This window comes from Cupressus sempervirens, chromosome 9 (genome assembly GCF_028749045.1).
Source record: "Cupressus sempervirens isolate cs-2001-9-10 chromosome 9, ASM2874904v1, whole genome shotgun sequence".
In the NCBI taxonomy this organism is placed as follows: Eukaryota; Viridiplantae; Streptophyta; class Pinopsida; order Cupressales; family Cupressaceae; genus Cupressus; species Cupressus sempervirens.
In genome coordinates this window covers 566,066,562-566,092,907 of record NC_143126.1, presented here as the reverse complement: position 1 = coordinate 566,092,907, position 26,346 = coordinate 566,066,562, and the positions used below count along the sequence as shown (strand labels likewise).

The 26,346-nt window shown below is 37.2% G+C and overlaps 1 protein-coding gene across 1 annotated transcript in view; it reads right to left on the bottom strand.

The window, feature by feature from the left end:
* LOC149539919 (glucose-induced degradation-like protein) overlaps positions 1–22,866 on the bottom strand; it is an 85,306-nt gene extending 62,440 nt beyond the window's left edge. Inside the window, exons 1-3 of the mRNA XM_089801134.1 lie at positions 22,488–22,866; positions 14,512–14,567; positions 13,728–13,871 (exon numbers count right to left, since the gene is read on the bottom strand). Coding sequence (XP_089657260.1) covers positions 13,728–13,871; positions 14,512–14,567; positions 22,488–22,551 — 264 coding nt within the window. The 5' untranslated portion in view covers positions 22,552–22,866. The remainder of the gene's footprint in view (positions 1–13,727; positions 13,872–14,511; positions 14,568–22,487) is intronic.
* Positions 22,867–26,346: the final 3,480 nt, after the last annotated feature.

The window sequence follows — 26,346 nt, the reverse complement described above, 5'->3', positions numbered from 1 at the left end:
TCTGTAATGTACCATTGTACCTAATGGTTTGCCTCCTATGAGATGTATTAGTCATTATATGGATTTTATACCTGGAACTAGTTTACCTAATAAAGCACCACATAGGTTAACACCTAACGAGAAGATTGAGTTGAATAAACAAGTGCAAGAATTGTTGGAGAAAGGGTTGATCAAAGAAAGTTTGAGTCCATGTGTTGTACCTATGGTATTGGCACCTAAGAAGAATGGGGAATGGAGAATGTGCACTGATTCTAGAGCTATAAATAAGATAACAATGAAATACAGATTTCCTTTGACTAGGATGGATGACATAATGAATAGTTTGAGTGGAGCAAAATATTTTACAAAGATTGATTTGAAAAGTGGATATCACTAGATTAGAATCAAAAAAGGAGATGAATGGAAGGCTGCTTTTAAGACTATTGAAGGTTTGTATGAATGGTTGGTTATGCCCTTTGGTCTGACTAATGCACCTAGTACTTTCATGAGGCTAATGAATGAAGTTTTGAAAAGTTTCTAGAGTAAGTTTGTGATTGTATACCTTAATGACATTTTGACATTCAGTAAAAGTAAGAAAGGGCACCTTGAACATGTCAGACAAGTATTGCAGAGACTGAAAGAGGAAAATTTATTGATTCGCTTGAAAAAATGTTCATTTATGAAAGAGGAGATAGTGTACCTTGGTTTTGTAATTTTAGCTGATGGTTTGAAGATGTACCTTGAGAAGGTGAGACTAATTTTTGATTGGCCTACACCTGAGAATATTGGAGAGGTAAGATCATTTCATGGATTGGCAAGTTTTTATAGAAATTTTATCAGGAATTTCAGTTCTATTTGGAATGCTATGATTGAGACTATGAGAGGAGATAAAAGGGATTTCAAATGGACACATGAGCACAAAAGAGTTTTGAAACATTGAAGCAGAAGATTGTAGAATTACCTACACTTGCTTTGCCTGATTTCAATAAAGTTTTTAAAGTTGAATGTGATACTAGTGAAAGTCCAATTGGAGTTGTTTTGAGTCAAGAAGGAAGACATGTAGCTTTCTTTAGTGAGAAGTTGAATGATGCTAAGAGAAAATATTCAGTTTATAATCAAGAATTCTTTGCTATTGTTCAAGCTTTGAAGAAATGGAAACATTATCTGATGCCTAAGGATTTTGTATTGTACACTGACTATAAAGCTTTACAGTATTTGGGAAGTCATAATAAGTTGAATCAGATATGAAGTGGGTTGAGTTCTTGCAGAGTTTTTCCTTTTCATTGAAGCATAAGAGTGGACAGTAAAACAAAGTTGTTGATGCATTGAGTCGAAGAAGAAATTTGCTGACAGAGAAGTGTTTGTATGAGACTGAACTGAATTTTGCAAAACCTTGGAAAGTTTGTAAGGAACAATCAATGAGTGACAAGTAGACTGATTATTTCATTCAAGAAGATATGTTGTTCAGAGGAATTCAATTATGAATACCTAAAGGATCTATGAGAGAGAACATAATAAAAGAGAAACATAGTGGTGGACTTACTAGACATTTTGGAATTGATAAAGTTGTTAAACTGATTTCTGAGAGATACTTTTGACCATAGATTTACAGGGATGTACAACGAATGGTTAGAGGTTGCAGAATTTGTCAAGTAGCAAAAGGTACTAGTCAGAATGTGGGATTGTATTCACCTTTACCTATACGTGATAGACCTTGGGAAGATGTGAATGGATTTTGTTCTTGGGTTGCCTAGAACTCAGAGAGGTAATGTTTCTATTTTGGTAATGGTTGACAGATTTTCAAAAATGGCACATTTTATACCTTGTAGGAAGACCTCTAATGCATTGCATGTAGCTGAGTTATTTTTCAAAGAAGTAGTTAGATTGCATGGTTTGCCTAAGACTATTCTTTCAAATAGAGACACTAAGTTTACTGGCTATTTCTGAAGAACACTTTGGAAGAAGATGAATACATAATTGAAGTTCAGTTCTACATTCACCCTCAGACAAATGGATAAATTGAAGTAGCAAATAGAAGTTTGGTTAACTTACTAAGATGTTTGGTTGGAGATAAGCCTACTAATTGGGATTTAGTCTTAGCACAAGCAAAGTTTGCATACAACAATTCTGTGAATAGAAGCACTAAGAAAACACCTTGTGAGACTGTTACTGGATTTTATCCTAAAGGAACTACAGAGTTACGAGAATTGCCTATTAAGACAAGGAGTGTTGAAGCTGAGGACTTTACAGTTTTCATGAAGACTTTACATGAGGAAGTTAAAAGAAATTTGGAAGACGATAATCATAAGTATAAACAGAGTGTTGATAAAAGGAAGAGACAAAGATCTTTTGAAGTTGGTAAGAGGTTATGATTCATTTGAAGAACAAATTTCCAATAGGTACCTACAGTAAACTGAAAATAAAGAAGTTTGGACCTTGAAAGATTTTGAAGAAGTTTGACAGTGGAAATGCCTATGAAGTGGAATTACCAGAGGATATGGATATATCGCCTATATTCCACATTGCAGATATCTTTGAGTATTATGAATCAAAAGATGAGAATGACAGTAACCTGTATTATCCTAAAAAACCGAAAGAAGACACTGAAAAGATTGTTAATAGCAGAGTAAGCAAGAGTACCGACGGAAAGGATTACATGGAATACCTAGTTCAGTGGAAAGACAAACTAGTTGACTATAGTTCATGGATTACACAAGCTGAGTTGGATCTTTATGATTCGGATCAGAATAGGAGCAATCCTAATGTATGCATCAGTTCTTTATTAACCCCAGGTGTCTAATGCAAGAGCATCTTGGGTCTTTGAGCAATCTTGCATCAACCAAAAATATTTCTTGTTTTTTGTTTCAGTCTGTTGTTTGTGAGGTAGTCGTTGTTGTTGTTGGTGGAGTGTTATGCGCGGTTAACATATTGATGAGGACCTATCCTTGATGCTCCTCCTAAGAGCACAAGCTTTGATCATTTGTATTTCTCGAGTTATGAACCGTTCTTTGTGGTCTCTGTTTTGACACGTTTCCTTCTAGCGAGGTGTGTTGTTTCTTTTGGTGCAGTTTCTTATGTTAACGTGACGTGTTGCAAAGTTAGGAGCCGACTCCTAAGACATGTGTGGATCCGCCTTCAAGTGTGCAAAGCCTCATGTTTCATTTAGCGTCGGTTTTGGATTACTCTTCCTAGGTTAGACCTATAATGTAATTAAATGCTTGACTAGCCAACTTGTGGCTTAGCTGGCTATATAAGAAGCTTGGTTAGAGATAGAAGAGAAGAGCAGAGGATGATATGAGATGCTAAGAAGCAGGATAGATGCAAACTTAGATTCTAATTTCAAAATTTCATTATATATGGCCAAAACCCAGATGGCCTCACAGCCAGGGATGTTGACAGACTTCTTTTAATTATTACATCAGTGTGGCTGCCAATTGCCTAGCATTATATGGTTCTAGTTCCATGGTTTTCATGTGTTACCTGTATTGCTTCCGTGTGCAACTCTGAGCAGGGATTGTTGCATGTTTAAGTTTGATTGTTTCTGCTTGAATGTACCCTGCTCCTGCATCACTGATCAAGAGTGTAGGGCCTAACACCAGTTCTAGATGACTTGACCTGACTACATACCTACCCCTTGTGGAGTGTCAAGCCCAGTTCAGTAAAAAGTAAGCAAGGGAGGTTCAAGTTACGGTCCATGGTTGATTGGACAAACACCCTGATGATATCTTCTTGTAATGGTTATCTTATTGCTTTAAAAAAAAAAAGCATCTTAGATCTGTTCCTTTCCTATTTATTTAAATTTCAAAACTTTGGTAAATCTTAAAAGTAGCTGTTTCTTTTGTTCTAACTAAAATGCTTGTTACACTCAAAATCATCCAATCAAAGAACAGGAGGGCAGTAAACCAATGGAGCTCTATGGAGGAGCAGCTCTAGCAATTAGAATGCCAAAATCTAGGAACATATTCTCCAAACTCTCCACAAAGAAATAGTAATATGTTAAATCAAAATCACGATAAGGTTCCTTGGGAAGCAGCTTCATAAAACATTGCAGAGATGTAAATCATATATGATAACACAAGGGTAAAAATGAATCAATAAATGCATTCTAGACAATAAGAAGGGTCTAATAATGTGTGTATTCGAATGTATGCTTTGTGCTGGCATATATTCATGTGTATACTTTGTGTATGCTCCATTTCTTCAAACATTCATGTGTATACTCTGTGTTCTCAAGTGTTTGCTCTATGCTTTTAGTTAATATGACAATAACTAGAGTAAATCAAAAGACATACTACATTTGATGTGAGTCATGCTACTGTGCAAGCGTGAGTCAATCCAAAATACAATAAGAAAAAACTTGTCTTAAGTTTACCAGCCTTATTGGATTATGTCACTGGGATAACTCACATTTGAATTAAAGAAATATACGTCTTGATCCAATCTACTAATTGCAGTAATGTCAGGATAACAGACCTTGAAAATGCCATTCCCAAAAAGGTTATGGTGTGGGGACCTAGCTATTCCCTGTTGAGAAGTCAACTAATCATCCCAACTCAAACATTTTACTTGAGGGAAAGCAAATTCAGCAAGGTCGACTGTCATGTTCCCCCTATGACACCAGCATCAAATAATATTTAAGCCAAACATTAATACCTTCCAGATGTGATTACAAATAAGAGTATCAATCTGGTTGATGATTAGAGCAGCGAAGGCATCTCATTAAGCGGCAATCATATTCTTTGTAAAGTTGTGGTCTTAAGGATGATTAACTGTCCCTCCCTTCCGATAGCATTTTCCAAAACACAGATAAACCACCAATCAAGTATATCGTTAAGATGTGATTGGAGGAATTAGCTAGGAAGAGTCACCTCTCATATAAACAGTTGTAAGCACATGATAGAAAGATATTAATATCCAATTCAAGCATTCAGATTGAATAGGGAGAGGAGAGTCAAAATCGATCAGCAGCAGCAGAAGAAACAAATATACATGCTCATCTATATCCTTGGCCATCAATCAAGCTGGCCACCAATCAAGTAGGCCATATCCTCGACCATCAATCAAGCAGACCATAGAATATTCAGTACTCTCTATCAACCAACAATCTGATACACACAGCAGCATAATCCAAACCTTCGAAAATATTCACAAATTCATTTCATCTGCAGAAATATAAGTGACCACCCACAGATTAAGCATTTATAGATAACAAGATCAAACTACCAGCATAGCATTAAGCACCAGCTCAGATCAGACAAGAGAATACAGTCCATCAATCCACAGCTATGAAGAATTGCAATACAACATCTAAGTATAACTAATCATATTTGTCAATTCTATATATAAATACTTATACATATATGCATCTTGTGTGTAAGATTAATATACAACATCTCAGTATAGCTAATCCTATTTGTCAATTCTATATATAAATACTTATACATATATGCATCTTGTGTGTAAGATTAATGCTTAAGTGTAAGCTTCTATGACAGAATACAGATATACATACTGTATGAAACGCTTGCGAGAGAGGGGGCTTAAAGTGTAAGAGAAGGGGGGCGAACAGGCTCTTAAGTAGGCCATCCTAGAAGGACCGTTTCAACCTAGGACAAAGAGGACAGTTACTAAGTCAAGTAACCCCTTACAACCTCCACTCACTCCCAGAGGATGGCAATAGATTATAGATATACATGTTGTCTATAATACACCTTGCAAAAGAAGGGGTCTGAGGTGTAAGAGAAGGGTGGCAAGTAAACTCATAAGTAGGCTGTCCTAGAGGACAATTGTGACCTAGGACAAAGAGGGAACTTACAAAGTCAAGTAACCCCTTACAAACTTTGTCCAGATCCACAAGACGGCAACTGCTTGCAGGGAGACAAGACATGGTTGGGGAAAGCAAGTATAGGCCACCAAGCAAGAGGGTTGTAATGGAAATCTACTCTTGGTGTAAAAATGGCTTTGGGCGGACCCATCATGTCTCTTCCCCCAATGTGTTACAATCCATGAATATAATGTGGGTTGGCTAATCATAATGATTAACTCTGTGTGTGTGTGTGTGCATTGCACATTTCTTTCATGTTATGATTAAAAAATCGAAATCTAGTACTAGGATCATACTATTGAGGAAGGATTATTTGGGACGATGTAACTCTAATTTGTTGTAATTGTGCTTTTATGGTGAATTCTAGGGCAAAATAAGAAGGGGACATCACATTCAACCAATCAGCTCATCTCAAAACCTATTAAAATTATTTCTTTCCACTAAAATACAACAAGTTATAGCAAATGCCAATTTCTGGTTTAGCCATATGCCAAGTCACAACAAGGATTTGAGATTCCTAGTCAACAAATTATCCTTTGATTTCTATAATGTCCCCCTTATGATTAAATAGTTCAATTAAAATTAGTTATCTATATGGCCCCAAAACTTAATAATATCTTTTGAGCCCTTTTTATTAGTTAGGTGTGTTTTGGCCATGTTGGCTTATTTTTAATACTTCGGGAAGTTTCTTACAGCCTAGATATGAGGTCGAGTCATTTATTGTTGTAGGCATGGTGAATTTGAAATTTTATCTCTAATTGCGAACTCTAGTTAGAAGTTCAACATTGTTGCAATTTCGGAGGTGCAAGATCCTCCCTATTGTGTATTTGCAGTTTTGGAAGTAATTCCTCACCCTATTACGCCCATTGTCCAAATGTTTTATTATCTTAAAGCACGTAACTATTGCTTTATCCAACTTATTGCCCTAGTGTTTGATCTATGTTATACTTTGGTAACAATAATAGTAACTGCATCAAGATAATTGTAAGGCACCTACCAAAGTATCCATCATCGGACATCGTCATTTCCATACTTGTACAAACAAAGCAAGTTTGTTTGATCCCATAACAAAACTATACATAGGACCCATTAATCTTGTCGTACGGGTGGAACATTTCCACTAAGGTCTTTCCATCATACGAGTAAACTATTTGGATCACGTTAGTCACCATACAACAACTGTCATAGAAGCCACATCAGACACGATGTATGGTTTGTTGGAGAAGGAAGATAACACCAGGGTTTTTATAAGTGGTTGTAGAGGCAAGCAAGAAGGGTGTATTGTGATGCACAACTAAAACTACAGGAAAGTGATTGGGCATATGTAGAGGACAGATTGTTATACTCGAAATTGGCAATATAGGTAAGGCTTGATCATACATGAGCCAAGGTGAGAAAAAGGAGATGTAGTGTTGCCAAGCAGTGCCATCGAGACATTACAGTAGCATCAGAGCCAATGATACTGTCATCCTATTCAGTGGACAAAATCCACAAAATGGAAGACCCACAAGAGCCTAATGCTACAATTACAAGATTGTTAAGGCAACTTAATGAAGCCCTAGTCAAAGGGTAACAACGACAACTGGAAACATTGCAGAAGTTGGTAGAAAGTAAAACAAATGGAGATCACCAGGGACATGGCGATAATTTTGTCGCAAGAAGGTCAAACATTCCTCATTCACATTCTCGACCATAGATGTTGACATTTCCATGAAAAGTAGAAGCGCCTCGCAAAGAATGAAAGCCCACTTTCTAGGAAATACAAGAGCAGTTAAGGCAAGACCAGAGGGATATGGATCTCGAAGGAGACGTATCCTTGAAGGATTGTATAGATCTCCAAATGAGATACTCTGGCATCAATAGTCGTGGCTACTATAACGGTGACAACAAATGAAAGATAAGAAAAATAAATTTATCATCCTTTGATGGATCTTGGACAACATCAACACAAGCATGGGTAGAAAAGGTAGATACCTACTTCCAACTTAACTCAATGCCTGAGGATGAGGCAATTATATTTGTAGTGATTCACCTAGAAAGAATCGCACACAAATGTTGACATCGTTGAATGTCACTCTTGGACACGATCAAGTGAACTTCGTATGCTGAATTCACAAAGAGACTTGTAGACCACATTAAAAGAAAGGATCTAGAACTCAATTTCAAGGAGTTGGCTAAAATGAAGCAATTTGGGATGGTGTACACTTACATTATAAGATTTTTGGAGACAAACAGTATTAGTGACAGGTATCTCGGAGCAAAGACTGGTGATGGTGTTCATGGATGGGCTAATGAAACCACGGAAGGGTTGGGTCAAAGGATTCAACCCCAAAACACTCACCGGAGTGATTAAGAAAGCACGTGACATGGCAACCTCTTTTTCTTCTTCCTCTAAGGGTTACTCACTTGTCAAACCACCCCTTGCTCCGAAGGGGAAGACAACAAACCCTTCTCGAAGAAGTCATCATTGGATGAGGCCACAAGGCAGGATCTCAAGAGGAGGAAATTTTGTTACACCTACAATGAGTCATGGAAACTAGCGCACCAATGCTTAGGCAAAGGAAAGATCCACTACATTGAGGTGATGCCTGATGGTTTAGAAGATTATGGCAATTCTAAGCAACCAAAAGAGGAGCCTACACAAGAAATAAATCATGCGAAGAGAATTTTCACACTAATACGCAGGGGAGGCATCATTGCTACAATAGCTAGCACCCCAAGGTGCAATGTATTTAGGGTACATGGTACACTCCAAGGACAAGTTGTAGTTATCCTCAACAATGGGGCCTCGCTCAACTTCATCAACTCGTGACTTGAAGGAGATTGTGTACAAAAGAACATGAAGGGTTTGGAATCAAGGTAGCAAGGGAAATCTTGTCATGCACCCATTTAATTCCACAACTGAGCATCACCATAGAAAACTACACAATAACAGATGATTTCTTTGTGGTAGATCTAAATGATACGGATATAATATTGGGCATTCAATGAATGTAGACCTTCAAACAAATGGAAGCTATTTTCAGACATGATGTTGTTTGAGCAACACACTGATTGGTCTTGATGGAACTTGTGAGGGGACAACAAGCTTATTACTGAGATGAAGAGCTTCAAGCAATATTGGGTAAGCAGACCAAAAGGTGGATCGGGCCCACCTCTAGTCCCTTTGCATCCTCAATGATATTGGTAAAGGATGGAACCCTTGGGATGTGTGTCAACAACTGCATATTGAACAAGAAGATATCAAGAATAGATACTCCATTCCTACAATCAATGATTTGTTAAATGAACTGCATGGAGCAGTCTATTTCTCCAGAATAGATTTTTGCTCCAGCTACTACCAAATTCACATGAGGGAGCAAGATGTTGAGAAGAATACTTTATATTACCACCACAAACACTACGAGTTTTGGTCATGTCATTTGGGTTGAGAATGCTCTAGCCACATTCCAATCCTCCATGAACCACATTTTCAACAAGCAACTCCGCAAGTTTTTGACGGTATTCTTCGATGACACTCATTTACACCAAGACATGGGAAGAACATCTAAGACATTTGGAAGAAATATTGGGAATTGTGTAGTCGCATTCTTTGTTTGTAAGTATGTCCAAATGTGAGTTTGGAATGACCGAGTCTTGTACTTCGGTCAAGTCATCAATGCTTGAGGGGTACATGTGCACCAAGAGAAGATTTAGGCAATTTTGGATTGACCCCCACCCAAGACACTCTCAGAGCTGCGTAGATTCTTTAGACTATGCAATTATTACAAAAGGTTCATGAAAGGTTATTTCACAGTTGGGAATACCACTAACAAACCTAACAAAAAGAGGATCCTTCTATTGGGATGAGTAGGCACAACACACCAACAAGTTGAAAAAAGTTATGAGTACAAGTTCAATACTTGTACTTCTAGACTTCAATCGACCATTCATCTTGGAGTGCAATGCATCTATTGAAGGCACTAGAGCAATGTTAATGCAAGATCATCACACCATCGCATTCGAGAGTGGGAAGCTCTCAATTGTTGAACAATAGTATTTGATATATGATAAGGAGATGCTCGTCACTCGCAAGCACTGGCCAAATTTCAGCAATACCTCATTGGGGAAAAATTGGTTGTGCACAGAAACCGCAACAACCTGAAATATTTTCTAAAGCCAAAGGATTCAAACAAGCAGCAACAAAAATGGGTGATCGAAATCCAAGCATACGATTTCGACATAGAGTACGTGAAGGGGAAGAATAATGTGGTTTCTAACACCCTATCAAGCAAGCCCATCATATGATCATTGTCAGAGATTTCAACAAACTGAAAGGCCCATCTGTTGGTTGAGTACACAAAGAACTCATTTGTGCATCAATTGATGGATGACCATATACAAAATGATAGGTGCAATGTAGTGAATGACATCATTTACTACAAGGACCAAGTTTACTTGGTACTCGAATCAAGGATGGAGAAGATTTTGAAGGAAGTTCATAACACACCTCTTGATGGACACCCTGGGTACTTCAAGACATATAGGCAAATTCTGGAAGGGTTCACATGGAAGGGCCTCAAGGATGGCATACTACAATATATATAGGAATGTTGCACTTGCCAACAAAACAAATCTAGGCACATCTTATTGATGAGACTACTTCAACCTTTGCCAATACCTAATCAAAAGTGGTAAAGCATCTTGATGGACTTCATTACAAGACTACCCTAAGTGCAAGGGAAGGATTGCATTTTTTTCGTGGTGGATCATTTCACCAAATATGCACATTTCTTTGCCATGTCTACTGGGTGTCATGCAACTCAAGTGGTCGTCTTTCCAAGGGGGGTTCCGCTTGCATGACCTTTCGCAGAACATAATCAGTGACAGTGATAATCATTTCCTCAACACTTTCTTGGTGGAACTATTTTGCTTGGTAGGAACAAAGTTGTCATTGAGTACTAACTACCAACCACAGACGAACGGACATACAAAAATTGTCAACAAGTGGTTGGAAAGTTATCTTAGGATATAAGTTTCAGCGTAGTAGAAAGTGTGGGTACATTGGCTTCATTTAGGAGACCATTGTCACAACACTACCTATCATATGCCAATAGACATGTCACCATTCAAGGCACTTTATGGTTACGAACCTTTGACATTTGTGGACCTGGCATTAGGCGATAGTTGTTCATCGAAAGCTAAGAACTCAGCTGCAAGAAAGTCTAGATATCCTGAGGTTTCTCAAGGAGAACCTGCAAAGGGCTTAGAATCAACATAAGATGTATGTTGATTGACACAAGGTAGAGAGGAGCTTTGAGGTGGGAGATTTTGTCTACCTCCATCAACAACCATACAGACAATTGTTCTTAAAGAGAAGTGATGCCAAGAAGTTAAAGTCACGCTTCTATGGACCATACAGAGTGGTTCAGAGAGTGGGTGAAGTTGCCTATGAATTGGAACTTCTACAGGGTACTTGGATTCACAACGTTTTTGATGTTTCCTACCTTTAGAAGGCAATCAATCGTGTCACAATTTCGGCTAAACTTCCACCCCTTGACAAACAAGGGAAACTTATTCTAGAACCCGAAGATTTTTTGACATCAGAGAGAAAAGAACAAGGTCACACACCATCAAGGAGGACCTAGTTCGTTGGAAGGAGTTGTCAATTCAAGATGCCACATGGGAAAGTGAACAGATTTTGAAGCATCCAAGTCTACAATTGCTTGAGGGCAAGCGATTCTTGGGCCGAGAGCATTGTAATGTCTCTGATATAATTTAATACATCAATTTAAATTAATTATCTGTATGGCCATGAAACTTAATAATAATATATTTTGAGCCCTTTTTATTAGTTAATTATGTTTTGGTTGTGTCAGCTCATTTGTAATCCTTTGGGATGTTTCTTGGAGCCCATCTATAAGGCTGAGTTAGTTATTGTTGTAACCATAGTTAAAAATCTTGTTCCCTGCCACTTACTGGCAATGCAAAAAAATAATTTTCTCGGCATATATTGGAGATAAATCAATAACTTCTTGAGAAAATATCAAGAATTTTAAATCGATCTACAAGGCTTCCAAACATGTTCTCTCCTCCAAAACCCTTCTAGTCTCCTCCAAACACTCAAAAATGTAAAATGAATACAAAATAGGCAGCTCGTTGATCATTACAATTTTATTGTTGCTACCTACGAGAAGTATGCTAGTTATCGCGAGAAGCTCGCAAGAAGTGGTAGAGAAGTGGCCAACTTCTCAGCGAGAAAACCTTGTTATTTCTCATTTTGTAGAACTTCTTGCGAGAAGCAGAGATATCTGCTACTTCTCAGTGAGATTTTAATCTATGGTTGTAAGCATGGTGAATTTGAAATTTTATTTGTATTTCCAAACTCCAGTTGGATGTTGAGCAATGCTGCAGTTTCAGAAGTGCAAGATGCTCCCTATTATGTATTTGTACTTCCGGTGTGAGTAATTCCTCACCCTATTTTGCCCATAGTCCGAATCTATTATTATCTTAAAGCACATTGTTATTGATCTATCCAACTTATTGCACTAGTGTTTGATTTGTGATATACTTTGGGAATAATAATAATAGCTGCGATAAGATAACCATAAGGCATCTACCGAAGTATCCATCGTCGGACACCACCATATCCATACTTGTCATACGAACAAAGCAAGTTTGTTTGAACTCGAAATAACACTATACTGTAGGACCTATTACCCTCATCGTACAGGTGGAACATTTCCTCCAAGGTCTTTCCATCATGTAGATAAATCGTACAGATCAAGTTAGTCACCGTACAATACATCTCGTATGAGCCACATTAGGTACATCATATGCATTGTTGCCAAAGGAAGATAACATCGGGATTACCGTACGTGGTTGTAGAGGCATTCAAGAGGGGTATATTGTACCACGAAGGGGTTATCATGCAACTGAAAGTGCATAGAAGTGATTGACCATATGTAGAGGACAACTTGTGGTGCTTGGAATTGGCCATACGAGTAATGCTTGACCATACGTGAGGCAAGGTGAGAGAGAGTTGTTGCATGGCCAAGCAAGGTTATCAGGACATTACAATTTCATCAAACACACAATTACATCAAATGTATGTGTAACATACACCAAATATCAATTAACAAGAATTATCATTACCCTTATTTAAAATAGTAATTCAATCCCACCATAAAAGACATGTTATATACAAACAATCAAACAAATGAGTGATTGTGAGAAAAAAAATATAATACTGATGCAAAGACATTGCAGCTACAAATGGCATTGCTGTTAAAATAAGCTACCACTCTATTCACTGCAACTTTTTTGAGCCAAAAACAAGCAAAATTTATCCATGTCCACAAGAAGGGGAACCCTGCTAAATCTAGGTGACAGCAGTTTTTTCTTTTTCTAGACATCTGGCTGTCCCATTCCCAGAGCAGTGGAAATATCGTTGGGATACCAGGCAACCCCAGTGCGGTTGAGGGAGGGTCAGAATGCCAAGGCATCCCTTTGGCATTCCATAATGGAGAGGTCCCCACAGAAACATTCCCGTATTATGGGCATGTCCCATTTTCTGCCTTTTTGATGGGTGGAGCAGGAATGTTCTGTCCCCATCTTCAAGCTCCAAAAATTATCGACATATGGTTTCCATAATCCATAATGCTAAAATGCACAGAATCAATTCCAGAAGTTACACATTTCATCTCCAAAAATGTTCCCATTACTCAAGAAAGGCTGGAAACTTACAAGAAAGACTATATCTATCTTAACATGTTGACATTAATAGCGTAATAGTACAATAAAGGCTAAAACTTTCTACCTAATTGCTACATGTGCTTTATCTTTGGAATTTTTATATTATATGAAGATAAGTTCTAAGGGAATGGATTCAATATTTGAAAAGCCAATCTTCAAAACAATACCGAATGGCAATCCATTGTCTTACAGGTGTCTCCGCTGAGGGCACATTCAAAGCTTCCATGCTGCCGCATAGATATCCATGTTCAAGATCACAGCCCTGAAGACGTACATTCACCTTCCAGGCTTCATCCTTCTGTGAATTTGATACATTCTGTGTACCATCAAAGGCCTGCAAATCAGAAAAGTTGTGGAAAAACAACACCATCAGGCATTTATATTTCATTAAACAATGCACAAAAATCAAGAACATCTCTGCAGATACTATTTTTGCCTTTCCTATGCCTCCAAATACAATGCCTACTTCTAGAAATTACTTAGTAGATTGCAAAGTGCAATCCTAAATAGATGGGGTGAGGGGGGCGGGGCGGTCTTAAATCTCAATGAGTAAAGTGACAATAAATAGAGCATGCAACATGATGTAATCAGCAAAAAACAGAACTGGTGTTAGAAAGAAGTATATGACAGAAAGGGCAAGCAAAATAGTCTTCTTGTAATGATTGTTTCTCCTTAACAACAAACAAAACAGCATATCCCATAAGGCTATTGAAAGGATGAGCAAGCAAAAAAATCAGACCATACACTTCTATATATCAAGCCATGTCATTCAAGAGGCCAAGCATCAAAACATAATAATCCATGAAGAAAGGGTAGCAAAACATTTGTACAAATACAGCAAATGTAAGATGAAATCTCACTGTAGCTTATATAAAAAAAAATCGAGCTATCTTCTAGCATTTAGGAATTCAAGGATAGCTCTAGTTCTATATGGATATCCCTACAACATCTGACTACATGTCGGTGCAACATACCTGACCCACACTCAACAGTGTGCAAGGTGATGGGAGTGCATGGCCAGGAATTGTACCTGCATGTGACAAAAAAGAATGAAATTGTATAATCAATTACTTAAGAAGAAAAAAAGCAAAATATGATAGTCAAGGATGACAAATAGTCACATATGCATCAATTGCAGATAATGGCATCAAATTCTATCACATAGAAGGCATAACTAATAGCCAATGGTGCCTTCAAAGTACAAAGGCCATCCAATTCAGAAAGATAGTATCAAACTGTTATAGATTCGTACCAAAGACAGAAATAAAAATAAGAGATTAACAATAGATTTCTCATCATACTTTTGAATGTAACATGTAGTTTACATGTATTCTGTCATACCTGAAGAAGTGTCCAAATTTGAGCATTAATAGAAAGATCGTTGCCCACTCGAATTGTGATTCGTTTATAGAAATTTCGGACAAAAAGCAACTTGCCATATTGCCGCTCTTCAGGGAGATCTTTTACTTATTAGAAATTGAAATATAGTTAAATCAGCCATTACTCTGTTCTTAATGACTGTCAACTTTTGTTTGGCCACTAAAATTTAACCTTTCAACCATAGCTCACAAACTCAGAACTCAGCATACCAGAATGTTCCAAATAGGTAAAAACTTGGCAACTTAAAAAACATTTAAATTAAGTTCATAACTGCAGATTTTATGGAAAATACAGCTAGAAAATGTATCATATGACTTTGCTGGTGGTCGGGGGTCAACACCCCAGAATGGTCAGGTGGCATTGCCCCTCATGGGGTCTAGAAGCCACAAAGCGTTCCAGGTTTGAGGCATACAACACCCACCACCAAGCCAAAATGAAAACCTCTGTGGCACATATCATTTTTGTAAAAAGATTAAAGGCAAAAAACAATTCTTATAAAGCCAAAAAACAGTAGTTTTGGACTGTTTGAACTTTAATCGACTTTTTCACATGCAGTGCAAATCAAGGGCTCAACCTCGACACAAATCATCAAAAACTTGCCAGAAAACTCTAGGAATCCACTCCAAAAACACTCATCGTGAAAACTTTTTGCTTTCAACGATCATTATTTGATACTTCATATCTTGTAGATTTGGGGCAATCGTGAGAACAAAAGCTTTTGATGAAAGATAACATTGCAAAATGGAAAACTATTTTCATTGGTTGCATGAAATGCACATCTCAATCGATATTCCTAGACTGTCCAAGTCTGTCCCATACAAATATTAATATAAACACTAAAAATTAGCCTTAACATGAAAAGAAATAAGATTGTCTGCAATAGAAATAAATGACATATCAACAACAACAAAAAATCATATCAAAAGTGATTGCTAGCATTTCCATAAGAAAATTTAAAGTCAACAATTCAAAACTAATAAATTCTTTTGAACTATAGGTTGAATTCCCATCAACTTACTCTTTTACTCACAGTTAATCAATGTGATGTGTTGCAGATGCTTATATTTAACACTCTCAAATCATCCAGATTCTGTCAATCATTTCAATTAATTTGTTAAGCTGTTTCAAGAAAATAGATAGTACACTAAGCTGTGCAATTTATTCAGGCGATCTACTAGTTCATAGAAGCAGCCTCCAAACATATGATCCCAGCAGTAAAAATTGTTTTACTTTTATAGAATTTTAGTCTAGTGCCTTCGTAAGAAGTTTGAACATTCCCTCTGTAATGTCAGTGTTTGTGTGGACAAGCTTCTCTATACAGGAGAGCTTACTCTGCTTTTACCAATGTTAGCAAGCTTTTGTGATTTTAGTTGCATGCTCCTTTTGAAAAAACACTATTTTTTTCATAGAGCAATTTGTAGCCAAGAAAAAGGAACTATTTGGTACTTATTTGGTATGGCCGAAGGCTCTGTATGGAAAAAAAAATTTCCCCAACTACATCCTTCACCATGAGAGGCTTAGCAAGATTACTCCAAAAACCTAAGGCAAAGCTACAAACATCCCCTGTTAATAAGAAAGGATACTTCCCAGTTATTGATGTCAATCATAGTTAAAACAAACTGCGATGTATCGCTAAAATCATGAGATATTGCAAGCAAAACTGCGAGCCAATAATATCACCAAATAAATCGTTGATGGTATTTTGAAACAATCGCACCGCATTTGGGATGAAAAAATCACGGTTTTTATGATTTTTTGGTCAAAAAACCGCTGATTAAGTCAACTTGAAAAATAATAAAGTTTTCTAGAAAATGTTTAGAGTTTTTTCATTTTCCCGCAGGCTGTGATGGCTAACAAAAGGGCTGCGATGGCTTCTGAGGAAAGGTGCGATTACTGAGGACTATTAAGGCATACAGATTTAGACTGCTGAGAAAACATAGAAGCACAGATTCAGACACAGGAACTATTTCGACAATATGCCTCAAAGATGCCATCACTAGGAGTGCTGATTGTAGGATACACACATAATGGTTTTGCTCTTCAAAAGGTTACAGAAAACATTTTTCGAAATTTAATGTAAGTTTGTCTAAGTATGCTAAATTTTATCCCCAGTGAATGATTTGGAAAGTCAATGCATAGTAGTCAAATCTCCTTATATACACATCACTATTATGCTCCTATATACACATCAACATCACTATTAATATTTTTATAGAGCCATAAGTTGTAAATTTATATAAGTAATGAATTGATGATCATGAGTTTATAGATATGTTTATAATATACAAATTTTAATTTATTTGAACTGGTTTTGTAATTTTATAATACTGTATAATACAGATTTATAATACTATTATACTATATATTAATACTAAAGTAGTATAATATTGTATATTAATAAATTCATTATAGAGAATTATGAATTAGTATAAATTAATAACTATATATCTAATAAATTATAATATTGTATATTTATTCTTAATGCTAATATGCATACGCATTGTTTATTAACAGCATTTATAAGTTTATAGTGTTTATAAATTATAAATTCATTATAGAGAACAAATATATTTATTTATAGTTTTCATAATTATTTATTAATATATATCTATAAAAATTATATATTTCCAAATATTCGATAAAAGTGCCGATTTATTGCCAATTTTTTTGTGGAGTTTTTGGTGATTCCAAGTTTTTCAAAAATTTTGAGCTAGCCGAGATATTGCCGAAACCGAGTTTTTCAACTATGATGTCAATGTGTTATTGTTCTAGCTAAACTCCAAAAACCTAAGGCAAAGCTACAAACCTCAAGTCAAGTGATTGTATCAATGTGTTCAAGTGGTTCTAGGAGCTAAACCGGCGTTTGAGAATGCCGATAGCATATGGGACAAGACTCGTCTAATCATTAAGAGATGGCAAGAAGGGTTTAACACCTCTATATAAATGCTGCCCTTGGTATGTTTATTAGATGTGGATAAGACTTCTAGAATCCTGCCAGAATTTACAAGATGCTTTGAATCTCACTTGCTGAATGCTTTGAAGAGAGAATGTCCTATTAGTTTCAGCCATGCTAGGATACATGTTGTTACAACGTAAGGAAGAATTTGTTTGCCTCTATATAGCTTATCCTAAACAATTATACTAGGAACACGATGTAACCGCCTATTGATGTGAGTTTTTGTCATGTCCCCTATTCAAATAATTAAAAAAAAATAAACTTTGTTAAGGCAGGCAGGCTCCAAAAAGGTGAAATTTCGGAAAAAGGGGTTAATCTTTGGAAACCAATGGACTAATAAATAAAAATTATTATTAAATTATATTTTATTAACCCCTCTTGGACGTGAGTTAGGGTTATGCCCTCTTTAAAAGGGGTTTGGAGGCATTTTGGGCTCATTCTACATCTTGATTCTTGCTAATTTTCTTGTTGTTCTTCAGAGGCTGCCAAACCTGTGGAGAAGGAGACCCAAGAACGGGAGTTTGCAGGTTCCTAGGAAGGCTAAGGACGGGAGTTTGAGGCCATTCCATGTGCATGCTCATACAGAGTTTGCCTTTGTGCTGGATAGTGCCGATTTGGGTGTTTTCGGGGTTGTTTTTGGTTTGAGTTTGGGTTTTCAGTTGAGTGTTTCATATCAGTTTGGTTTGCTGCTGTATTTCAGACTTTATGATGTTAAAATAGAGCTGAATATATGTATTGGGTCGTGATTAAACTTCTGAGATAGTTTATGAGTGTTTTGTGGTGTTTCCGGGCATTTTTGTGTTAATTTCGGGAGCCCGATTGAGCATAGTTTTGCCCTACATTTGTGATCTGTTGTGTAAAGGCTATACAAATCTGGAAATGTCATTTTGTAGGCTGTTATGCTGCTGAAATTTCTGTAAAAATGTCCATTTTCAGATTTATTAATAATTTGTGAAGTTGTGAAGTTTTTGGCACTAATTTGGACATACCCGATTTGGGTTTTATTGGGAAATTGGCAGATCTTTGTAATATTGGTTGTTTGATTTTAAAGTTATTTGAGGCTGGAAATATCATAAAAAAATCAGTAAAGGGACATTTCAGTTTTGTTCCACAACAACATGCAGAATCAAATACTTAATGTTTTAGGATGAAACAGCAAACACTCAATCCTCTCTTGATATAAGTTCGTCTCACAAGCTAAGATTGCAAAGTAAGATCATGAAATGACTTCAAGGTTCCTTCAATTGTGGACATTCGCTCAGTGAAATAATGGGATTTGCTAGTAATCACTTCAGGACTTACACTATTCATTCAATAGATCAACTTTTACACTTATAAAGATTTGGCTTCACAATGTGCAAAGCAATTATGATTTTGATCTTCAAACATTCACTTCAACTTGAAATTTAACTTACTACTACTTTTACCTCTAACTAGGAATGACAGGAATCATGGATGACTTGGACTCTACTAGATGTAATCTCGCCAACGACTCCACCCATCTAGTGCAAGTTTCTGAGGAATACTCAAATAGTTTTCACATTGATATCTCCTCTCCAATCCCATCAAATGGATGCAAACTAAAGATTCAACACCAATTGAAGTTAAGTGCATTCAATCATCAGCTTGCCACACAAGGCACTCCTACCATTAGCAAGAGGCTAGTGGCCCGAATTTGTTTGAGTCAAGCAAGTAATCATCCACCCCAACTTCCATTCAACTAAACTACTTCAACATGAAAAGAAACCTACTCCAAGTGAAAGATTGAGGAAACCATGCAATACGTGAAAGCAATATTAAGTAATCCACAGCCACCATAAAGAGCCAACAATGAATTATCAATTACGTTAACAAGCATTATAGAAACAACTTTATCAAGTCTCTCCTTTAGTTAACCTGCTCTAGTCTTCCTACTACCTCCTATCTCCTAAGCTAGTGAATTACAAACGGCAAGGCCTTGGCCTCTTATAGATGTTCAATTACAATGAAGGGCCAAGATCAATTGAAGATCAAGGATCCCCACAAACCCTAATTAGAGTTGCCAAAATCAAAACACTCACATTAGGGCAACATTTCATGGGCCAACAAAAAATATTACAATGATTTTTCTAAAATGAGAAAATTGAACACTTGGCATAATTTGATTGATTGCTCTTGAAATGGGAATTTTCTAATTGGAAGAGACACCTTAGTGCCACCTCATCATTCTTATCATGTTATTTAATCCTTTGATAAAAAGAGAATATCCCTTGATAATCAACATTTCTAACTTTGAAGAACTCTTTTGAAACTATCAGTCCCCTTGAAGATGAAGGTGATGTTTCATATTCCCAAGTTGCTTCATCTTTTGAATCTTCTCCATCCCCTGTTTATCTTCCTCGTGACCTTGACTTGAATTATCTTGAACCTCAAACTGGATTGCACTTGTGTTTTGAAATTATAGACTTGATCATATTTGTGAATTTCGTGATATCTTCATGTAGTGGGATCCCTCAAAATAAACTTGGATTTATAGAAATCACGACCTATATAAAGGGCCAATTTATTGCCTTTTGATGTAATGGGGATCGCTACTAATGTACACAAAGAAGAAATTGCCTTAGGTTTGGAGAAAAAATGAACTTGCCCACTTCTTTATATAGCCGATCTCTTTGGTTTAAAGGGGTACAATTTTCCAAAGGTGAGATGAGTTTACAGTAATGGCCAATCAAAACAAATCCAATCTAAATTAACTGAATGTTTTGTTCGCACAAGCCGACATTGTCCTTTGGGTATTTACCTCATCTGCCACGTTGGCTCACATGAAAGAGGTAGTGAAGATTATAGGTGGGAGAGGACAAAATCCTACTCCCCCATCAGGATCCGACCTATGAGAGAGCAACCCAATCCTTCGCTCCTCTTGTCCACCAACAATGCTGATTTTCGCCTCCTTATGTCATTCAAACCTTGGTGAAGTGGAGAAAATTAGGTAGGCGAGATGATGGAATCCTCTACTCCTAGCAGAATCCAACCAAGAGAGAGTATTATTCGATCCCCTCAACAATAAAAAAACTGCTTCTCCCTTTCGAAAATTTGCTCAAACATCACGATTGACTATGACTTTAGCATGTTCTACATTCATCTCATGGTATCGATTCAGTAATGTCATTGTTTACTCTTCATTGTGGCACTTGAAACATGCATATTATAACGTCCAAATGAAGGGTGGGGGGGGCATGGAAATAAGGAAGCACAGAGAATAGAATCCCCTATTGGTTGTGATCTCCGCCAACCTAGATTGTAAGCTCTATTTCCATAAAACACTCTACACTCCTTCACTGCAAAAGCCTGTCAATAAAGAGGGAGTCCCCATCCAATGGAGTGATGGTGTATAAGCACCACTACACCGCCCTCTTTATGTTGGAGTACTCTACTCTCCTTTCTGCCCCTTCATTTTATATGTGTGGAATTCAGCCTGCCAAGAAAGAGGGGGTCCCCATCCAATGGGGTGATGGTGAATAAACAGCACAAGACTGCCCTCGTTATGGTGGGGTACTGTACTCTCCTTTCTGTCCCTTTATTTTATCTGTGTGGAATTTAGTTTTGTAACAGCTTGTAATTGTGGCTATTGTGTGTTTATTTCGGAGCACTCAGATTTAATGGAGATTTTGTCGAATTTGTTTTTGGTATTCTTTTTAGGTTGAGCTTTTCTGTGCAGAGGGGAATTTATTTAATTAGAGATAACAATTGTGGTGCTGTGGAATCGTTCTTTTTTAGACTATTCAAATGTTTTCTATTCTGTGAGTTCAATTTTTTTTATACGTTCTTGACAATGAATAAAGGGAATCTTGCCGTATCTTCCTTTGCAATAACCGGAGCACGATGACTTCCTCTTTGTTTTCTGCATTTCTGGTACTGTATTCAATCTTGAGTATGAATTGCAGAAATCTTCTGTTGGAATTTCATTTCCAGCAGTAAGCATAGCTTTTGGAGCTTAACTTGCTTGAGAGTATATGTCTTCCCAAGACTGACTAGCAGGAGCCGAGGTCGAGTTGCATCAGAACGGCAGGTGAAATATGAAAAATTCTCCTCACGATTTTAATTACTTTCAAAAATAGTCATCTAAGACATCCACTTTGGAGGTTTAAAAACATATTCTTGCGCAAGTAAAAGCGAAGTGCTCGTATTACGGTGGAACAGCGCCCCAGCATGAACATGGGATATCATAGGTTAAAAGTTTTAGCTGATCCATTTAATAAAACTGCAACTCCAAGCTCAGTAGTGTTTGACGAAAAACAAAGGATACATCACACGGTAAAGGGCTGATTATTATTCTGTCGAACAACAACAAAGTCATGGGATACATGGGAAATTCCTCAGTCTGAGCCCTAACGGGTGCATGTAAAGATACAATTTTTCCCAGTGATCGGTGAAGGAAGAAGAGGCCAACCGCTCCCCGCCAAAATTTATGGCAGTCTCAAATGAAAACGTGTAAGAGTTGGGGAATGAAAAATTGTGCCGATAAAGAAACGGACTAAGAAGACTAAATGACTGATTCGCAAAACAGACTAACAGACGACGTACATTGGGATATATTGCTGCATTTTAGAATTATAAAATTAATTACACACATACCCGAAATGTGCGTTGTGTAGAAGGAGGACGACGAATCATCGCTCATTCTCACTCTCACCGGCATCTTGTCTTCTGCTATATCGCATCCACCCAACCAGTAGTAGAATATTGTTTGAAGCAGCTCAATGCTGAATGACAAAAACAAATGAGAGAGAGACTAGTAATGGTACGAACTCGAAATTGTGATCTAACCGAGATGAATTGCACTCAAATTTAGAGACTCGGATTAATATTATTGCTCTCGATTTGTTGCTTCTTGATCAAATATGTTTATCCCTCCTGCTCAAAGGGAAAGCCTTCAGATCGAAAACGGTGGGTAATTTGTCTGCGGTCCTGCGTTCCAGCGGAAAAATGCTGTTCCGGGATTTCCATCGATCACTCTTCTTATTAATTTATAACTAGCACTTGTACCCCATAGGTTCAAGAGTCGCCCCATTTTTTATGCGACAATCTCGATTCTAATTTTATAAATAGATTTGTTATTAATTTACAATTTATTAAAGCTTAATAATTTATTTTCATGAATTTGCAATAACCTTAACAAAATATAAGAACATTTTTATTTATTCATAGTAGAGAGAGAATAATAGAAACACAGTAGACTGGCAAAAAATATATTTGAAGTTGATTATGCCTAAAAAAGGAGAAAGCAGTCGCTAAGTAGCTAAGATTTGAATCCAAAATATTCAGTCTCTATCTTTTTAGATGAGAAAGAAGTGCATAATGTCCGCTTTTTTTACAAGAGCTAAGGCCAAAAAAGATTTTGTAGGTTTTAGATTTATACAACAGTTTTGTTAATATATGCAAACATGTTGTTCCATGCAAGTTCCAGAAAATTATGGAATGTACATTGTAGTGCACCAGAATCTCCCATGTTGAAGTGTTCATCATATATTATTTCTTGTTCAAGGAGGCAATATATTTCTAGTGTCTGATATGCTATGTCAAGTCGTTGGATAACTGTTTCAATTTCCTTTATTTCATCGTCCAGTAGGCTCTGTGTAGAGTTATTTGCCTAGTTGAGCTCCCTTAATATTTCCTGGCTATCAGTAGCGATATTTCTGGTGAATTGTTATTTATATATTTTTCATTTGATCCCATCCAGTTTATGGAAGCAGAGCTTGCTATGGAGGTCTCTTGCTGAAGTGAAATTGAGAGGGGGGAACTAACTTTGAAATGCTACTTGAAATGGTAGTGGTATTGTTGGGTACATTTCCATTTGCCATGTTGGGTAACCTGCATGCACCCATTGTTATAGTTTTGATTAAGTAAAAACAAGTTTTAAAGGACCTGAAACCTTACAACAGTAGAGTTTTAGAAAGTAGCATGAGAAAAGAACAACAGGTAGAAGAAACCAAAAACAACATGAAACAGACCTCAGAAAATAAAAAAGAGGTCACAGAAGACAATGTTGGAAAAGACAGCAAAAGTCCAGCAAAGGTACAACAACCAACCAGTTAAGGAGTATTAATCAAATTCACAACCTGGCCCACTAGAGAATGCATGATTTTAGCAGTAGCTTTCACCTCGTCTTTCTTACTAGTTTTCTCGATCTTCTTTGAATGGGCCTGAGTACACTTGCTGGGTCCTTGAGAATTAGCCCCCAGGGGAAAATCTTGGCCTTTATCTGCCTCATTCTTCTTCAAGAAATTGGTCATATTATCCACCAGTTGTTTAAGTTGTTTATCCATGTTACTCAACCTGGTTTCAAGTTTTGACACCTTCCCCTAGATACTACTAATGTCTTTGTCCGTAACCCTTTGCTTAGCTTCAATCACAAGGATCTTATGCATTAGATTTTTCACTTCTTCTACATTTCCTATGACCTCTAAAAGCCTATCAATGTGTTGTCCTAAGGTTCTTTCCCCTTTGGCCATTTTGCTCAATTGTTCCATTTCCTTGTTCAACAGCACCATTTTATGCTTGAGGATACTAATGTCCTTCTAAATAGAACCAGGGTTACCAAATAGGCCTCTAGAGGACCCCAACCCGCCACCAACAAAATCACCCCCATTAGATTTAGACCCTTGTACACCATCATCAGCATAGTCAAAATCCTCATTCGTCTTATTGACATTTTTATTATCATGTCGCCGTACAAACTTCCTTCTCCTCTCCAAGTGTTGAGCCAGGGGCTCATCATCGAAATGAGGAGAAGCCCTCTCATCATGACAACCCTTGCCCTTTCCTTTACTACCTCCCCTATTTTTGTTATGCTCTCTAACAATTTCTTCAACATAATCACTTTCCCTCTTTTGGTTAGAATCCTCCTTCTCAACATTCTTTTTCTTTTCTTTTTTTGTGCTACCACTCGAACCTTTTTTTGGCTAACCAGACCCCCTTCGATCTCATCCTGCGTATCAGAGTCATAGCCCTTTTCCTTAATGCTCCCTTCAGTATCTTGATCACCCCCTTTAAGGTTTATGGGTTTCAGGATTTTTTTTTATTTGAGCACATTCATAATCGAAACCATTAAACCTTCATGGTAGACATGTTCTCTAGTCAGGTCACACTGGATAGCTTGGGTAGAAATGGAAAGAGATTACAACAGATAGGAAGGAAAATTCACCCTAATATCATGTCAAAAATGGTTTGCCAACACAAAGTGGCAACCATACAATTTTGTATATCTACCATCCAAAGTTAAATATTCCATAATAACAAAGAATAGAAACTACCACAGATGAGACACAGAAGTCGGGTTAAAATAAGAATTACCTATCTTAACCAAATGATTTCTTTCTTGTTCAGTCTCAACAAAGTCATCAATCGCCTTATCCGAGATCTTCCTTTCCCTATAAAAATTCATCTCGTCCAAATCCAAACCAGTAGCCTTCACAATGATCTCTTCTGTGACCTCCATCCTCTGCTTCCCAACCAACACCGAGCCATCCTTTCAAGATTTAATGAACTGATGCGTGATAGCAGGGTTATTACCTTTGAGTCTCTCCATGTAACCAGTAAAATTGCCACACTTGAGGATGTCCCAAACCTTTGGTTTATTCTTCCATTCTGCATAGCTAGGCAGTTTGACCCGTTTCCTCTTTCCCCCCATTATCTCCGCTATAGATGCACTGGTTTGCTCGCACTAAAAACCCCCAAACACTTTGCGATCACCACTACCTAAGCACGGATAGAAAGAAGCAACCCATAATCCATGCGAGCTACCCACATTTCTAAAAGTAATTTCCCACCTCACTCCAAAGGAGTTAAAATCATAATTCACTGATAGCATCATTATTAAGGGATATTTGTTGGGATTTCCATTTGTCATACTTAACATACTCACGGCCATCAGCAAGTAAAGTGTCATATGACTCCCATATGATCTTTTGATCATTACAACATGCCATATAAGAAGCCCAATTGGCTAAACCATTGGGTTCCCTATAATTATGGGAAATTATGCAATTTTGGAAAGAATTAATAATATAACCTGCCTTAGAAATAATATTGGTAATGGTCCATGAGGGTGGGTTAATTTTCTTTAAGCATTTTATGATATTAAGGGAATCACCTTCAATCCAAATGTTCTTCAAATTTAGATCTTTGGCATAAATAAGACCATAATGTGCAGCAGAGGCTTCAACCACGTGATTGGTTTGACACCCCAAAGGTATAGCCATACTACCAAACAAGTCACCATTAGAATTTCTAATCACCACTCCACAACCAACAATGCTCGGGTTCCCTTTCGAGGCCCCATCAAAGTTAATCTTAAACCAATTTGTCGAGGACAATCCCATCTTGCACTTTCCCTTGGGTTAGCATCCATTGTGTTCAAAATCAAATTCTTGATGTTCCAATTATTAATCACCCCAACCTCCCACTCATTAGAAGGTTGTTGTCCCATACCACA